The 15,867-nt window shown below is 40.4% G+C and overlaps 1 protein-coding gene across 5 annotated transcripts in view; it reads right to left on the bottom strand.

Annotated features, from left to right (window-relative positions):
- scel (sciellin) overlaps positions 1–15,867 on the bottom strand; it is a 159,268-nt gene that overhangs the window by 19,308 nt on the left and 124,093 nt on the right. For all 5 annotated transcript variants that reach the window (XM_069890310.1, XM_069890311.1, XM_069890313.1 and 2 more), the window contains 4 exons: positions 13,673–13,747; positions 11,540–11,614; positions 10,120–10,194; positions 82–138 (listed from right to left, as the gene is read on the bottom strand). In XM_069890310.1, the coding sequence (XP_069746411.1) occupies positions 82–138; positions 10,120–10,194; positions 11,540–11,614; positions 13,673–13,747 (282 nt within the window). The remainder of the gene's footprint in view (positions 1–81; positions 139–10,119; positions 10,195–11,539; positions 11,615–13,672; positions 13,748–15,867) is intronic.

The raw sequence follows: 15,867 nt of genomic DNA, 5'->3' as shown, positions 1-15,867 counted from the left end.
TGATCCGAGAGGTTAACAGATAATCAATTGAGATTTTGTCACGCACATCAAGACTTTATTCAAATAACCCCAAAGCAATACCTGTTGTCCTTTGAGTCTGTCCAAGAGTAAATAGAGTCCAAATCTTCTTTGTTGGTGCTGAAAAATGAAAATGAAACATCTTTCTATTAAAGCTATTGAGAAGTGACTTAGCAGCTTAAAAAATCCAATTCAATCCCCTTTCCTGTTCTCAGTCCTGATAGATGTTGAAAAAATAATGTTCTTTTGGGGAATATGGATGCTGAAAACTAATATCCCCAAGAACGGTGATGGTGTGCTGCCTTCTCGAACTGCTCCTATTTGCATGGTAAAGGTGTCCCCACAATTAAGGGATTTGCACCCATCAATGACTAAGGAATTAGGACCCATTTCCAAATCAGTTTGGTATGTGACTTAGGAAGGAACCCATAGGTCATGGTGTTTCTATGAGTTTACTTCTCTTCTTCTATAGATTCTATCAAGGAAATCTTGGCTGTAAGCCCAATGTGAGAAGTAAAACACAAAAGTCTGCAGACACCGTGGTTGAAATAAAAACACAATATTGGAGAAACTCAGCAGGTCAAACAGTGTCCTTTATATAGCAAAGATAAAAAAATACAAAGCCATAAAGTTTCGGGCTTGAGCCATTCATCAAAAATGTTGCTGGCCTGTGTCACAATCTCTGAGTTTCTCCAGCATGGTGTTTTTATTGTGAGCCCAATGTAGTTTGTTTCTGGCAAATTGACATCAGGCTGGCAAAGTGCCTTTGTCTCTTGTACATCATTACAAGAGCTAATCAAGAGTTCTAAATATTGGTTATCATAGCAAAAAATTCTGGATTGACCATCATAGACAGAATATTCCAAAATAGTCCCTATCTGCCATAAAAACTAGATATATTTTTGAAATAATTCTTGGATGAGCAGCAAGAAAAAACAATTGTTCAAATTTCATATAATCTGATTTTAAAGTCACCAATGAAAATTGTTTTTTTTTCAAAAATAATTAAGTGTTGAGGGAAAAATTGTTTGTCATGACAATTTCTCAGAGTTTATTGTTGGAAAGCAGGTCTGTGAAACCAATAATCTTAACAGCTGAAGTTAGGCTGTAGACTTTAACGATAAAAGAACAGCCACGTTTGTTTGGACTTGCAGTGAACGCAAAGACTTTTGGATTTTAACATTTTGCAGTTCCAAATGTGAGAAACGAGGCAATTTTGTTGCAAGAAACCCAGAATAACATTCCCTATTGATCAACAGGAAGTAATGACATTATCATATGTCGTAGCTGCAGTCAATAGGATTGGCAGAATGACTGACTTTTAGTGGGGTCAGATGTTGGTAGGGAGCCACTAATGGGAAAGTTCAGAGGTTACATTGAGAAATGGATTTTGTAGAAGCCAGTGCTTTTACTTTCTTGGGAGTTCACGGAGGTTTGGTATGGCATTGGAAACCCTGACAAATTTCAAATGGAAAGAGTGCTGACCTGCTGCATCATGATCTGATTTGGAAAGCCCTCTGAGTGGAAACCCTTGCTAAAGGTAGTAGATGCAGCCCAGGATATCACAGGCAAAACTCTCCCCTCCACTGACAACATCTGTCATCGGAGAGCAGCAGCAATCATCAAGGATCAACACCACTCAGCACACACTCTGTTCTTGCTGCTGGCATCAGGAAAGAGGTGTAGGTGCCACAAGACTCACATCACCAGGTTCAGGAACAACTACTACCCGTCCACCATCAGTCTCCTCAACAACAAACTCCATCAGGGACTCTTACTTTTGTACTTTATTGATTTTGTTCCTTCACTGCATTGCAGTCAGTTTGTTTTCATTTCTTGATTTGTTTACGTGTACATTGTGTACAGTTTTTTGCACTACCAAAAAGTGGTAATTGCTCCTTGCCCACAGAAGAAAGATCTCAAGGTTCTATGTGATTTCATGTATGTACTCTGACAATAAATCTACGATCTGATATTGAAGACTGGGAGTCTTGTAGGACATCAGGGTCCATAATAGTGGTCCAAACAAAAAGTTGGTAAGACAGGCCTGTGATCCTAGTTCCCTTAATCCTTAGAACTCTTTCTTCAGCACAGCTGCAATGATCCAAGCAACTTTTTACTTTCCCATCAAATTTAATGGAACAAGCTAATCTTAAAAATAACCATTATATTTCAACAAAGGTGTCAGTTCAGGGTTAAAAAGAGGTCAACCTGGCTTTGTGCTCTGGTTCATCTCCTATACTTGATAATGAGATAAACCTCCACCAAAATAGAGAATGGGTGAGATTTAGCTATGTTATACTTCATGGGTATTCAACTTGCTGACTTTTAAAAGTAAAATTTCTTCTTCAATCACATGAATTTCAAATACAGTAGTTGCTGTGTATTGTACTATAATTTTTTTTTTAATTTTTATTTTTCACACTATGAACCATATTGACCAAAATACACATAAACATTTCCCTCTTGAATATATACAGTGTCATTTTCTCCCCTTTCCCCCCCCTCCCTTCCCTCCCTTCTTCCCACCTCCCTCCCCACCCACTAAACGTTCAATATATACAATACATTAAACCCATTAAACAATGTCATCACACAATGAAAATAAACAAGAAAATTGTGTCATCTACTTTTACACACTGGATCAGTTCATTTTGTCTTCTTCTCATTCTGTCATTTTAGGTGGTGGAGGTCCGCGGTAGGACTTCTCTATTCTGTTCCATGTACAGTTCCCAAATTTGTTCAAATACTGTGATGTTATTTCTTAAATTGTATGTTATTTTTTCAAATTGAATACATTTATTCATTTTTATATACCATTGCTGCATTCTCAGGCTAACTTCTGATTTCCAGGTTGACATTATACATTTTTTTACTACAGCTAAAGCTATCATAATAAATCTTTTTTGTGCTCCATCCAAATCGAGGCCAAGTTCTTTACTTCTTATATAATTTACAAGAAAGATTTCTGGATTTTTTGGAATGTTGCTTTTTGTGATTTTATTTAATACCTGATTTAGATATTCCCAAAACTTTTCCACTTTCTCACATGCCCAAATTGCATGTACTGTTGTTCCTGTTTCCTTCTTTCATCGAAAACATGTATCTGATACTGTTGGGTCCCATTTATTTAACTTTTTGGGCGTGATGTATAGCCTGTGTAACCAATTATATTGTATCATGCATAACCTCATGTTTATTGTATTTCTCATAGTTCCAGAGCATAGATTTTACCATGTTTCATTCTTTATCTTTATGTTTAGATCTTGTTCCCACTTTTGTTTGGGTTTACAGCTTATTTCCTCGTTCTCTTTCTCTTGCAGTTTGATGTACATGTTTGTTATAAATCTTTTAATTATCATTGTGTCTGTAATCACATATTCAAAACTGCTTCCTTCTGGTAACCTCAGCTTGGTTCCCAATTTGTCCTTCAAGTAGGTTTTCAGTTGGTGGTATGCAAACATTGTACAGTGAGTTATACCATATTTGTACTTCATTTGTTCAAAAGATAATTTATTTCCCGAAAAACAATTTTCTATTCTTTTAATCCCTTTCCTCTCCTATTCTCTAAAGGAAAGGTTATCTATTATGAAAGGGTACTATAATTCAAGGATTCTGTTCTATATTCTTTGAAGAATTTTATATTTTTTTAAAGTGGAATACAATGGGAGGACACGACTACAACATGCTTTGAGTGCAAGCAACCAAGGAAAATAATTCTCCCTCCTGGACACAAGTATGAAGAAAATGACCTTTCACGAAGGAACCGAAAAATTACTTGTGCTCAAGGAAACACAATTTGTTAGCAATAAAAGTTAGTGCCTTCACAAGAGGGGTAAAACACTTGGACCAGAACAAAAAGTGAAAATTGTGGCCATGTCTGATCCTACAGATTATTGATCCTAATGATTGGTTCCGGCCCACAACATTGACCATTCTTTGTCTCCCCAGTGTTGCTTGTTCTGCGGAGTTCCCTCAGCAGAGTCTGCTTCATAATACATATCAATGTCATTTTCATTAAAATCAAATTATGCAGAGTTACAGAACAAAAATATATTATGATGTTTAGCTAATACTTGAATTAAAATTTAATTTTAAAATGCAGACATGCAGCACAGTAACACCCCCTTTCGGCCTATGAGCCCGTGCCATCCAAATACACCCAATTAACCTATATACCCCGTACATTTTGAAGGATGGGAGGAAACTGGAGCCCCCGGAGGAAACCCATCCAGACATGAGGAGATCGTATGAACTCCTTACACTCAGTGCCATAAGAGTGTTGTGCTAACCACTACGGTAACCATGTTGCAAATATCAGTAATTGATTTTTTTTTAAACATATACCTGGAGGCTTTTGTTTCTGGATCAATATTGTCTTTGTGTGGTTCTTCATGGTTGTCGTGATGTCCCTGTCATTAGTGCTACATTAAGTGAAAGTAAATTTGAATGGCTTTTTTTTTCCCCAAACACAGCTTTGCAGATTGGTGTGCCTTCATATTATTCATTAGCATTCCTGTGGCCACGTTTTCCTGTGCACTTCAAGCCCCCGCTATTTGCCCCCTGTCCTCCCTTAAAGACTTGGGAAAAATCCCATCAGGACCAGGAGACTTATCCACCTTTATTGACCCTAGAAGCTCCAAAACCCTCTCTTTACTAATCCCTATCCTCTCCATAACTAAACCCTTTGCCTCACTTATCTCATATAGCCCAATGTCCCTTTTCCTCGTGAATACAGATGATAAAAAATTGTTCAATATCTCTCCCATCTCACACGTTTCCTCACATAGTCCACCAGTCCCATCATTCAGTGGACCTACTCTATCCTTAACCCTCCTTTTACTGTTCACGTATCTGTAAAAACCCTCAGGATTCACCTTCACCTTATTAGCTATGGACTCTTCATACCTTCTTTTGCCTTTCTAATTTCCCTCTCAAGGAAATATCAAGTATCAAGGATAATGTCAAGTCTTCCCTCTTCCTGCAATCTAAATAACAAATCATTCATCTCCTCAATCCCCTGTTTTTTTTTTTTATTTTTAGTATAGGCCTCCCTCTTGTCCCAAACCAACTTCTTAATTTTTCCAGAAAACCACGGTTCCCTTGAACCTTTAATCTTCCCTTTCGGCCTGACTGGAAGATAAAGATCCTGTACTCTCAAAATCTCACCCCTAAATGCCCTCCAAATTTCCTCTACATCCTTTCCGGCAAAAAGATCAGTCGACACAACTCTCTGCAAATCCCTTCTCATTTCTCCAAATCTGGCCATCCCCCATTCGAAGACCTTCGACCTCAGACCTGACCTATCCCTTTCCATCATTAAACTAAAGCTAATGGACCACGATCACTGAATCCAAAGTTCTCTCCAACGCTCACCTCCATCACCTGCCCTATTTCATTCCCAAACAACAGATCTAAGACTGCTCCCCCTCTAGTGGGCATCTCCACATACTGCTGCAAAGAGCTCTCCTGAACACATTGTATAAACTCTAAGCCATCCTGCCCTCTTACTGGCTGTGTTTCCCAATCTATGTTTGGAAAATTGAAATCCCCAACCAACACCACCCTATTTCTACTGCACAGCTCAGCTATTTTCTTGCACATTTGCTCTTCTAGTTCCCTTTCCCCATTTGGAGGCCTATAATATACCCCTATAATAACCTCACCCTTCTTATTTTTCAGTTCTACCCACACTGCCTCCCTCAATGAGCCCTCCAGTCTATCTTGCCTCAGCACTGCTGTAATATCCTCCCTGACAAGTAATGCCACACCTGCCCCCTCTTTCTCCACTAATTCTGTCACTTTTTGTTTTGTTTTTGTTTGAGATATTTATTAGTTTTAAATCATCACTCAACCAAACAGCTAATTAGTGATGCAGCAAAATCCTGGAATATTGAACTGCCAGTCACAACCCTCCTTCAACAACATATTGCTAACATAAGTGTCAATCCACACTTTTAACTCATCCAACTTCCTTACTATGCTCCTCGCATTAAAATAAATACACCTCAGGGATCTCCCACATCCTACCTTCTGCCTATCCTCCTCTCTACCATTCTCGCATATGTCACTACAACATCTTTTTATTACTTCCTGCTGTTTCTCCCTCAAATTATTTAAACATGTCTCTTTCCTTAGCCTACAAACCCTCTCCTTGCTGTCCTGCCTAACTTGAAACCCTGTCCCCAACCATACTAGTTAAACCCCCCCCCCCCACCCCCCTGACAGCCCGAGCAAATGCCCCTCCCAGGAGCCAGGTCCCTCTGGGATTTAGATGTCCCTTCATCTCCCTTTATCAAATACATTTGTCTGGCCAAAGTTATTGACAAGGAGACATTGGTAACTACGAGTAGCTGGGTGCACGTGGGAAGGAGCTTTTACTTGAACATCATTAATCTGCTGGAATTTTGGCCCATTTGCTTCAAAAGTAGAATGGTACAGAAATCTAACAGGTAGGTGATTACTTTTATTTGCCTGGATGGAAATTAAAAACACTCCTTTATCCTTGTATTTCCCCAATATCAGTATCATGAAGGATGGGCAGACTGAATCTTTCATTTCTCTAAAGAATGAAAGTCTGAGGAGCAATCTCGGATGGTGAAGACTGTGGAAGTATGAACGAGGGAGGCGGAGGAACGTCTGCAGGACTGCACCTATTCAAGAACTCATCCTTAGACCTGAATGAATATGAAACGTGTGTCACTAACGTCATCAAGACCTGTGTGTGCCCATGCGCACATACCAGGAGTTCCCCAACCAGCAGTCTTGGATGAATCAGAAGACCTGCTGAGGGCGAGGTCATGGGCATTTAAGGCCAGGGATCCAGATCTCTACAAAAAGTCCAGGTATGACCTGCAGAAGGCTATCTCTGCAACAACAAAGCTGCACCTCACATTTATCGGTATTTCAGCCCACTCTTCTAACTGTCCAATATTACCCTGTAAGCTTTGATAATCTTTTCACTGTCCACAACAGTGCCAACCTTTATATCATCTGTAAATTTACTAATCCAATTTGCCACACTATCATCTAGATCGTTAATATATATGACAAACAGCAGTGGGCCCAGTACTGATCCCTGAGACACTCCACCCAACACTGGCCTCCAATTCGACAAACAATTTTCCACCACTACTCTCTGCCATCTCCCATCCAACCTTTGTTGAATCCATCTCACTATTTCATCATTGATGCCCTATGCTCCCACCTTCCTTACTAACCTCTTATGGGGAACTTTATCAAAAGCCTGGCTAAAGTCCAAATAGACAACATCCACCACCTTCCCCTCATCAACCTTTTTAGTAACCTCCTTGAAAAACTCTATAAGATTTGCTAGACATGATCTACCATGTACAAAACCATGCTGACTACTCCGAATCAACCCGTCATTCCAAATAGATGTATATTCTATCTCTAAAAACACTTTCCATTCATTTACCCACCACCAACGTTTGACTTCCAGGCCTATAATTGCCAGGTTTACATTTGGATCATTTTTTGAACAGCAGAACAACATGAGCCACCCACCAGTCAACCGGCACCTCCCCTGTGGCCAGTGACATAGTAAATATTTCTGTCAATGCCCCACTATTTGTTCACTAACCTCCCTCAGGGTCCTAGGGCCTCGGCTTCTGCACCCCCTCTGAACTGGATCCCTGACTTCCTCATCGGAAGACCCCAGTCAGTACGAATTGGAAATAATGTCTCCTCCTCACTGATGATCCTCACAGATGCATCTCAAGGATGCGTGCTTAGTCAACTGTTCTACTCATTAGATGTCAGTGTGGCCAAGCACAATTCAAATGCTAGCTACAAATTTTCCGATAACACCACAGTTGTCAGCAGAATCGCAGTCAGTAAAAGGATGCGAACAGGAGAGCAAAAGATCAGCTTTTTGAGTGGTGTCACAACAACAACCTTACACTCAATGTTAGCAAAATGAAGGAAGTCAGGGAACACAACCCAGTTCTCATCAACGGCTCAGTAGTGGAGAGGGTCAAGAACTTCAAATTCCTGGGTGAGAATATCTCCGAGGGTCTGTCCTAGCGCCTCTATGTCAATGCAATCACAAAGAAGACTCGCCAGTGGCGATACTTTGGGAGCTGTCTGGGGAGATCCAGTATGTCCCTGAAAACTTCAACTGATGCCACATGGAGAGCATCCTGGCTGGTTGCATCACTGTCTAGTATGAAGGCACCAAATCTCAGAACAAGAATAAACTTCAGTGGGTTGTTAATTCAGCCTGTGGCATCACAGGCACCAGACTTCACTCCATCGAGGACATCTACATGAGGTGAGGTCTTAAAAAAGCAGCTTCTCTCCTCAATGACCCACCTCCACCCAGGCCAAACCCCCTTCATTCTGCCACCATCAGGGTAAAAGTACAGGCACCTGAAGACAAGTACTCAGCGGCACAAGGTCAGCTGATTCATCCTCCCTGCCATCCGATTTCTGAATGAACAATGAACCACAGACACTGCCTTACTTTGTTGTTTTCTTTTTCTTGCAATATTTTAATTTTTTTTAAGTGGTTTATATGAATGTTTGCACGATGACGCTGCCTCAAACCAACAAATTTTGAGTCATGTTCATCACAATAAATTCTGATTCTGAACCGAATAGAGGTCTTAAAAGTTAGATGACTTTTTGACTAAGAGGATGTACATGTGGAAGGAAGATAACTAGTTACCAAGAAATCTGAAAGGTCAGTGGTTCTCATTCTGTTTTCACCCTCAGACTATCTTATTTATCATGCACCACATATAACAAACTTATGGACCATCAGTCAGGGTCGGGCTGGCACACTCAAGCCCCTTCCTGGACCATCAACTGGAATTTTGCTTTTGGTTTGGTAAGAAAAATATTGGAAATACATATTTGCCTTTCTGTTGTCAAATTTACAACATTGTTTTTACATATTATTCATTATGATTGTTCATTTGATCAACTATATTTGTCTTTCCCACAGCATCATGAACCATCCATAACAAGAACACCCACCCGCAGCTGAAAAGCAGTGAAAAAGTGACACAAAGCAGTGGAAGCTGAAGATAGCTGATCTGAAGAGCCTTCGATGAATGAGCGAGGGCCACAGGGAAGCCATTTTAGGTGGGAATTACCAAACTGCCTGGCTTTCACTTCATTAATTTAGGAATAAATTAAAAAAGTCAAGGAATAGAATCAAAATATAACAAGGTTGCTTTTGGGCTGGTGGTGCTAGAAGACAACTTTGTTTTAGCTCAGGTGGAGGTCGAGTACTTCAAAATGTTCAAATAATGTAACAGAACTTTACAAATAACCCTTTCATTAGGTAGCATTGGATCAACATGTGACAGAGTAAAAAAAAAAGAGGATTTGGGCACAGAGATCAGAAGAGATGGATAGACCTTCAAGTGGAGCATAATGGCAAAATAGCTGCTGTTAAAAAATGGGTGATCCAATGTGATTCTCTACAAAATTAATTTCAAGATCTTCTTTTGTCCCACCAATGTTTAAAAATATATTAGAAAGACCTTGTTGGGAGTTGAAAAATCCAGACAATTACCCGACATCCGATTGCCATTCACTGGTAGATACCAACGAGTACCATGACCCTCCAGAATCAAATACTCTGTAGTCAATCTTGGTTTAAATTCATATCTAGAAAAGAGTTACTTGAGATACTTGCCAAAGTACTGTCACAGATAAAGAAAAGATCTCTCAGAGAAGGTAGAAGAAAACATATGAAACAAAAAAAATCCAATAAAGAAAAAAAAACTGAAATGAAAAGGAGCACAAATAAAATGAATCTTTAAATGCTTAGTTCACTTTCACAATATCTTGCTGACAAGGCAGAGGGAAGTCCCCAAACCTGGACAGTATCCTCTGTGTGTAACAAACTCTGAATGGGACTAAGTTTGGCTTTGAGTTCCTCCACCATCTTCATCATTCACTGAAGACAGAAAAGAGTGCTGCAATCTCCCTTATAATGGAACTGTGTCCCAGCAAAAATCTGTATTCCACAGCGAAAAATCTAGCCATTTAATGTTATTTCTTCCAATTGACAAAAATATTTCAGGAGAATTAATTGTATGTTAAAAACAAAAGGATAAAATCTGGTACCTTGACTTCCTGGAGGTGGGGTCAAAGGTGCTGCTCGTGGTAGAAGAGGTGGTGTTGTCCCAATCGCCACTACTCCTGTTAAAAAGATGAGATGTAGAAATGTTTGAAGCAATGCATTAAGTTTTTGAAACTGCAATTAGAATTATTGATTTAATTGCTGCCCATCGCCCATTTGGCACATCTTAGCTATTGCCCTCAAACAGTTGATGATATTTTGTCAGCAAGATTAGAGCAGCATGGTTAGTGTAGCAGGTAGCCCAGCGGTATTTATTTCAGCACCAGTGACTCAGGTTCGAATCCGACGCTGTCTTTCAGGAGCATGTACATTCTTCCAATGTCTCATGGATTTCGCAAATATTATAAAGCCTATACCAGGATTGATTATTTTTTAATTGACAACCATCTAATTAACTTGGTTAAACTTCGTGAGTATCAAAGTATAGTCATCTCGGATCACACTCCAGTCTCTAAGTTTGGAATTCCAAGTATTAAAAAAACAATGCCAACTTAATGCCCTATTATTTAATACTAAAGTTTTTAAACTTATTTTTAAGAGAACCAAATTCATTTTTTCTTTGATGTCAAATCAACCCTAAATGTTTCAAATTTAGTGGTCTGGGATACTGTGAAAGCCTACCTATGTGACCAAATAATTACTTATACGCCAATAAAAATGAAAAGGGCCAGGGAAGAAAGATTAGATTTGATTAAGCAAATTTATTTAAAATTTCCCAAAATAGAGGCTTGGAGATATTCAGAAGAAGAACTTAACTAAAATCTACATTTGACCTTTTTTCTACACACCCAAATGAACAACTGATTTTAAGAACTAAAGGCCAATTTTATATTCATGGAGAGAAGTCCGGAAAACTGTTGGCTAAACCATTGAAAGCCGCGTCGGCTAATAAACAAATTAATAAGATATGTCTCCCTGACAGTAATGCCACTACTGATTAATCCAAAATAAATAATATTTTTAAAGATTTCTATACCAATTTATATTCCTCTGAATGTAATAATGAGCATGATTTAATCAATACATTTTTAAACCATTTAAATATATCAATAATTTCTCAGGAGAATAAAGAAAGTCTAGAAGCTCCAATTCACAAGAAGAATTGCATAAAGCAGTATTTTCAGTACAATCAAGTAAATTTCCAGAGCCAGATGGTTATCGAGGTGAGTTTTACAAAACACTTACTAAACAACTAGTCCTGCATTTAAACTTGGTATTAAACGATCCTTTTCGAGAAGGAAAATTACCTGCTTTTTCTAATGAAGCAGTTATTTCAGTGATCTTAAAAGGGGAAAATGCTCAGAGGATTGTGCATCTTACAGACACATCTGGATGTTAAGATTTTATCTAAAGTTTTAGCGCATCAACTGGAGAATGTCTTAATTTTAAAAGAAAATCGGGTACCTTGACTTCCTGGAGGTGGGGTCAAAGGTGCTGCTTGTGGTAGAAGAGGTGGTGTTGTCCCAATCGCCACTACTCCTGTTAAAAAGATGAGATGTAGAAATGTTTGAAACAATGCACTAAGTTTTTGAAGCTGCCAATAGAATTATTGATTTAATTGCTGGCCATGGCCCATTTGGCACATCTGAGCTATTGCCCTCAAAGGTTGATGATATTTTTGTCAGCAAGATTAGAGCAGCACGGTTCGTGTAGTGGTTAGCTCAGCGGTATTTATTTCACCACCAGTGACCCAGGTTCGAATCCGATGCTGTCTTTCAGGAGCATGTACATTCTTCCAATGTCTCATGGATTTCTCAAACATTTATAAAGCCTATACCAGGATTGATTATTTTTTAATTGACAACCATCTAATTAACTTGGTTAAACCTCGTGAGTATCAAAATATAGTCATCTTGGATCACACTCCAGTCTCTAAGTTTGGAATTCCAAGTATTAAAAAAACAATGCCAACTTTATGCCCTACTATTTAATACTAAAGTTTTTAACTTTTTTTTAAAAGAGAACCAAATTCATTTTTTTATTTGATGTCAACTCAATCCTAAATGTTTCAAATTTAGTGGTCCTGGATACTGTGAAAGCCTACCTACGTGACCAAATAATTTCTTATAAGCCAATAAAAACAAAAACGGCCAGGGAAGAAAGATTAGATTTGATTACAGTAAATATTCATGTATTATGCGTTTCGTTTATAATGCGACCCCCCCCCATTTTTGAGGGGGAAAAGGGGGAAAAATTCTACCCCCATGTATAATACGATCCCCTCCCCTCGCCTGCCAAAGTTGCGCTCCTGTCTCTCTCCCCACTCATGCACCCACCTGAGTCGCGCTGCAGTCTCTCCTCCCTCACCCACCTGATTTGCGCTGGCATCTCTCTCCCCTTCACCTGCCTGAGTTACGCTGCCATCTCTCCCCTCCGCCCACTTGCCTGATTCGCGCTGGCGTCTCACTCCCCGCCAGCCCGACTGAATCACGCTGCAGTCTCTCCTCTCTCACTTTCCCAAATCACGCTAGCATGTCTCTTCCCACTCAACCACCCAAGTCGCTCTGCTATCTCTCACCACGCCCGCCTGAGTCACGCTGCTGTCTCGCCCCCGCCCACCCACCCGAGTCGTGCTGCTATCTCTCCCCATGCCCGAGTGGTGCTGCTGTCTCTCCGCCTGCCCGCCCGAGTCATGCTGCCATCTCTCCCCCCACCCGCCCGAGTCGCACTGCCATCTCTCCCCCCAGTCGGCCTGCCATCAATGTAGGCAGCTGCTGATAATCTTATCATTAAAACTGGCAGAAAAAAAAATTAAAATTATAACCTCATGGATAATGCGACCCCCCCTACTTTGGGCTTAAATTTCGGTACAAACTTTTTCGCATTGTACTCGAATATTTACAGTAAGAAAATTGATTTAAACTTTACCAAAATAGAGGCTTGGAGATATTCAGAAGAAGAACTGAATTAAAATCTACATTTAACCTTCTTTCGACACACCCAAATGAACAAATGATTTTAAGAACTAAAGGCCAATTTTATATTCATGGAGAGAAGTCCGGAGGACTGTTGGCTAAACCATTGAAAGCCGCGTCGGCTAATAAACAAATTAATAAGATATGTCTCCATGACAGTAATGCCACTACTGATTAATCCAAAATAAATAGTATTTTTAAAGACTTCTATACCAGTTTATATTCCTCTAAATGTAATGATGAGCACGATTTAATGAATAAATTTTTAAACCATTTAAATATATCAATAATTTCTCAGGAAAATAAAGAAAGTCTAGAAGCTCCAAATCACAAGAAGAATTGTATAATCAAGTAAATCTCCAGAGCTGGATGGTTATCGAGGTGAGTTTTACCAAACAATTACTAAACAACTAGTCCTGCATTTAAACTTGGTATTAAATGGCCCTTTTCGAGAAGGAAAATTATCTGCTTTTTCTAATGAAGCAGTTATTTCAGTGATCTTAAAAGGGGAAAATGCTCAGAGGATTGTGCATCTTACAGACGCATCTGGATGTTAAGATTTTATCTAAAGTTTTAGCGTATCAACTGGAGAATGTCTTAATTTTAAAAGAAAATCGGGTACCTTGACTTCCTGGAGGTGGGGTCAAAGGTGCTGCTTGTGGTAGAAGAGGTGGTGTTGTCCCAATCGCCACTACTCCTGTTAAAAAGATGAGATGTAGAAATGTTTGAAACAATGCACTAAGTTTTTGAAGCTGCCAATAGAATTATTGATTTAATTGCTGGCCATGGCCCATTTGGCACATTTGAGCTATTGCCCTCAAAGGTTGATGATATTTTTGTCAGCAAGATTAGAGCAGCACGGATAGTGTAGCAGGTAGCCCAGCAGTATTTAATTCAGCACCAGTGACCCAGGTTCGAATCTGACGCATTCTGGATTCTGGAGCAAGTACTTTCTTCCAATGACCTCTAAAAACCTACAGGGTTTGTTGTTTAATTGGTGTATATGGGCACATGGGTTGGAAGGGCCTGTTACCATGATGTATCTCTAAATTTAAAACAATTAAGATGTTAATTAAGAGGTGGAACAATGTATCAGTGAACCATGATAAATATTTCTCTACCAACTAATGCCCCAGGTCTGCTGATAAAAACTTCATTAGGAGAGCAAGGACAGCTGATGATAAAGCTGTAACTAAAATAATAAACATATCAACACCCGTTTAGGTCTCAGATTTATTGTAGAGTAGTACATAACATCACATACAACCCTGAGATTCTTTTTCCTGCAGACGAGGTAGAAACCTGAAATCTTAGTGAGGTTGAATACTGCCTGTAATGTCAGCATCTGTTGCATCAATTTTCATTTCTCCCTTAATTTATTTATTTTAATCTATTTTATTTTGCTCAATAAGAGGCCATTTGGCCCATGAGCCTCTGCTGTGCTGACAATTTACACCCAATTAACCTACACTGCCCTGATATATTTTGAATGGTGGGAGGAAACCGAAATCCCCAGGGAAAACCCACGCAGACATGGGGAGAATGTATAAACTCCTTACAGACAGCATAACAGCATTGCGCTAACCGCTACGCTAACCGTGTTGCCCGGAGTAAACTGAGGTTAACGGAGTTAACCGGAGTTAAGTTACCCACAATAGTGGGTTTGGCGCTACATAGAAAACAGCCTGGCTGAAGGAGGTCGAGATCCATCACCAAAAGGAATCAGATGGTTTTTTTTCATGAATTAGTATTACAGCAAGCATGCTGTAATGGGCAAGCATGGCGTCGGCAAGTGCAACAACAATGGGCGCCTCCTGTTGGAGCTCTGCGCAGAACAGCGGCTTGTCATTACAAACACCCTTTTTCAGCAGAGGGACAGCCTTAAGACCACCTGGATGCATCCCCGATCCAAACACTGGCACCTCCTGGACTACATCCTGGTGCGAGAAAGTGACAAACAAGATGTGCTCCACACCAGGGTCATGCCTAGCGCGGAATGCCACACTGACCACCGGCTGGTTCGCTGCAAGCTCAACCTTCACTTCAAGCCAAAGCCCAGGAACAATAAAGCCCCCAGAAAGAGGTTCAATGTTGGAAAACTGCAGTCAGACGAAGCGAGAGGAAACTTCCAGGCAAACCTCAAAGCAAAGCTCGACGATGCAACCCGCCTCACGGACCCGTCCCCTGAAACCCTCTGGGATCAGTTGAAGACTACCATACTGCAATCCACTGAAGAGGTACTGGGCTTCTCCTCCAGGAAAAACAAGGTCTGGTTTGACGAAAACAGCCAGGAAATCCAGGAGCTGCTGGCAAAGAAGCGAGCTGCCCACCAGGCTCACCTTACAAAGCCGTCCTGTCCAGAGAAAAAACAAGCCTTCCGTCGCGCATGCAGCCATCTTCAGCGCAAACTCCGGGAGATCCATAATGAGTGGTGGACTAGCCTCGCCAAACGAACACAGCTCAGCGCGGACATTGGCGACTTCAGGGGTTTCTACGAGGCTCTAAAGGCTGTGTACGGCCCCTCACCCCAAGTCCAAAGCCCGCTGCGCAGCTCAGACGGCAAAGTCCTCCTCAGCGACAAGATCTCCATCCTCAACCGATGGTCAGAACACTTCCAATCTCTTTTCAGTACCAACCGCTCAGTCCAAGATTCCGCCCTGCTCCAGCTCCCTCAACAGCCCCTAAGGCTAGAGCTGGATGAGGTTCCCACCCTGGATGAGACATATAAGGCAATCGAACAACTGAAAAGTGGCAAAGCAGCAGGTATGGATGGAATCCCCCCAGAAGTCTGGAAGGCTGGCGGCAAAACTCTGCATG

Source organism: Narcine bancroftii, chromosome 7, assembly GCF_036971445.1.
Source record: "Narcine bancroftii isolate sNarBan1 chromosome 7, sNarBan1.hap1, whole genome shotgun sequence".
Lineage (NCBI taxonomy): Eukaryota > Metazoa > Chordata > Chondrichthyes > Torpediniformes > Narcinidae > Narcine > Narcine bancroftii.
The sequence above is the reverse complement of the archived record's forward strand: the minus strand, read 5'-3'. Positions and strand labels throughout refer to the sequence as shown.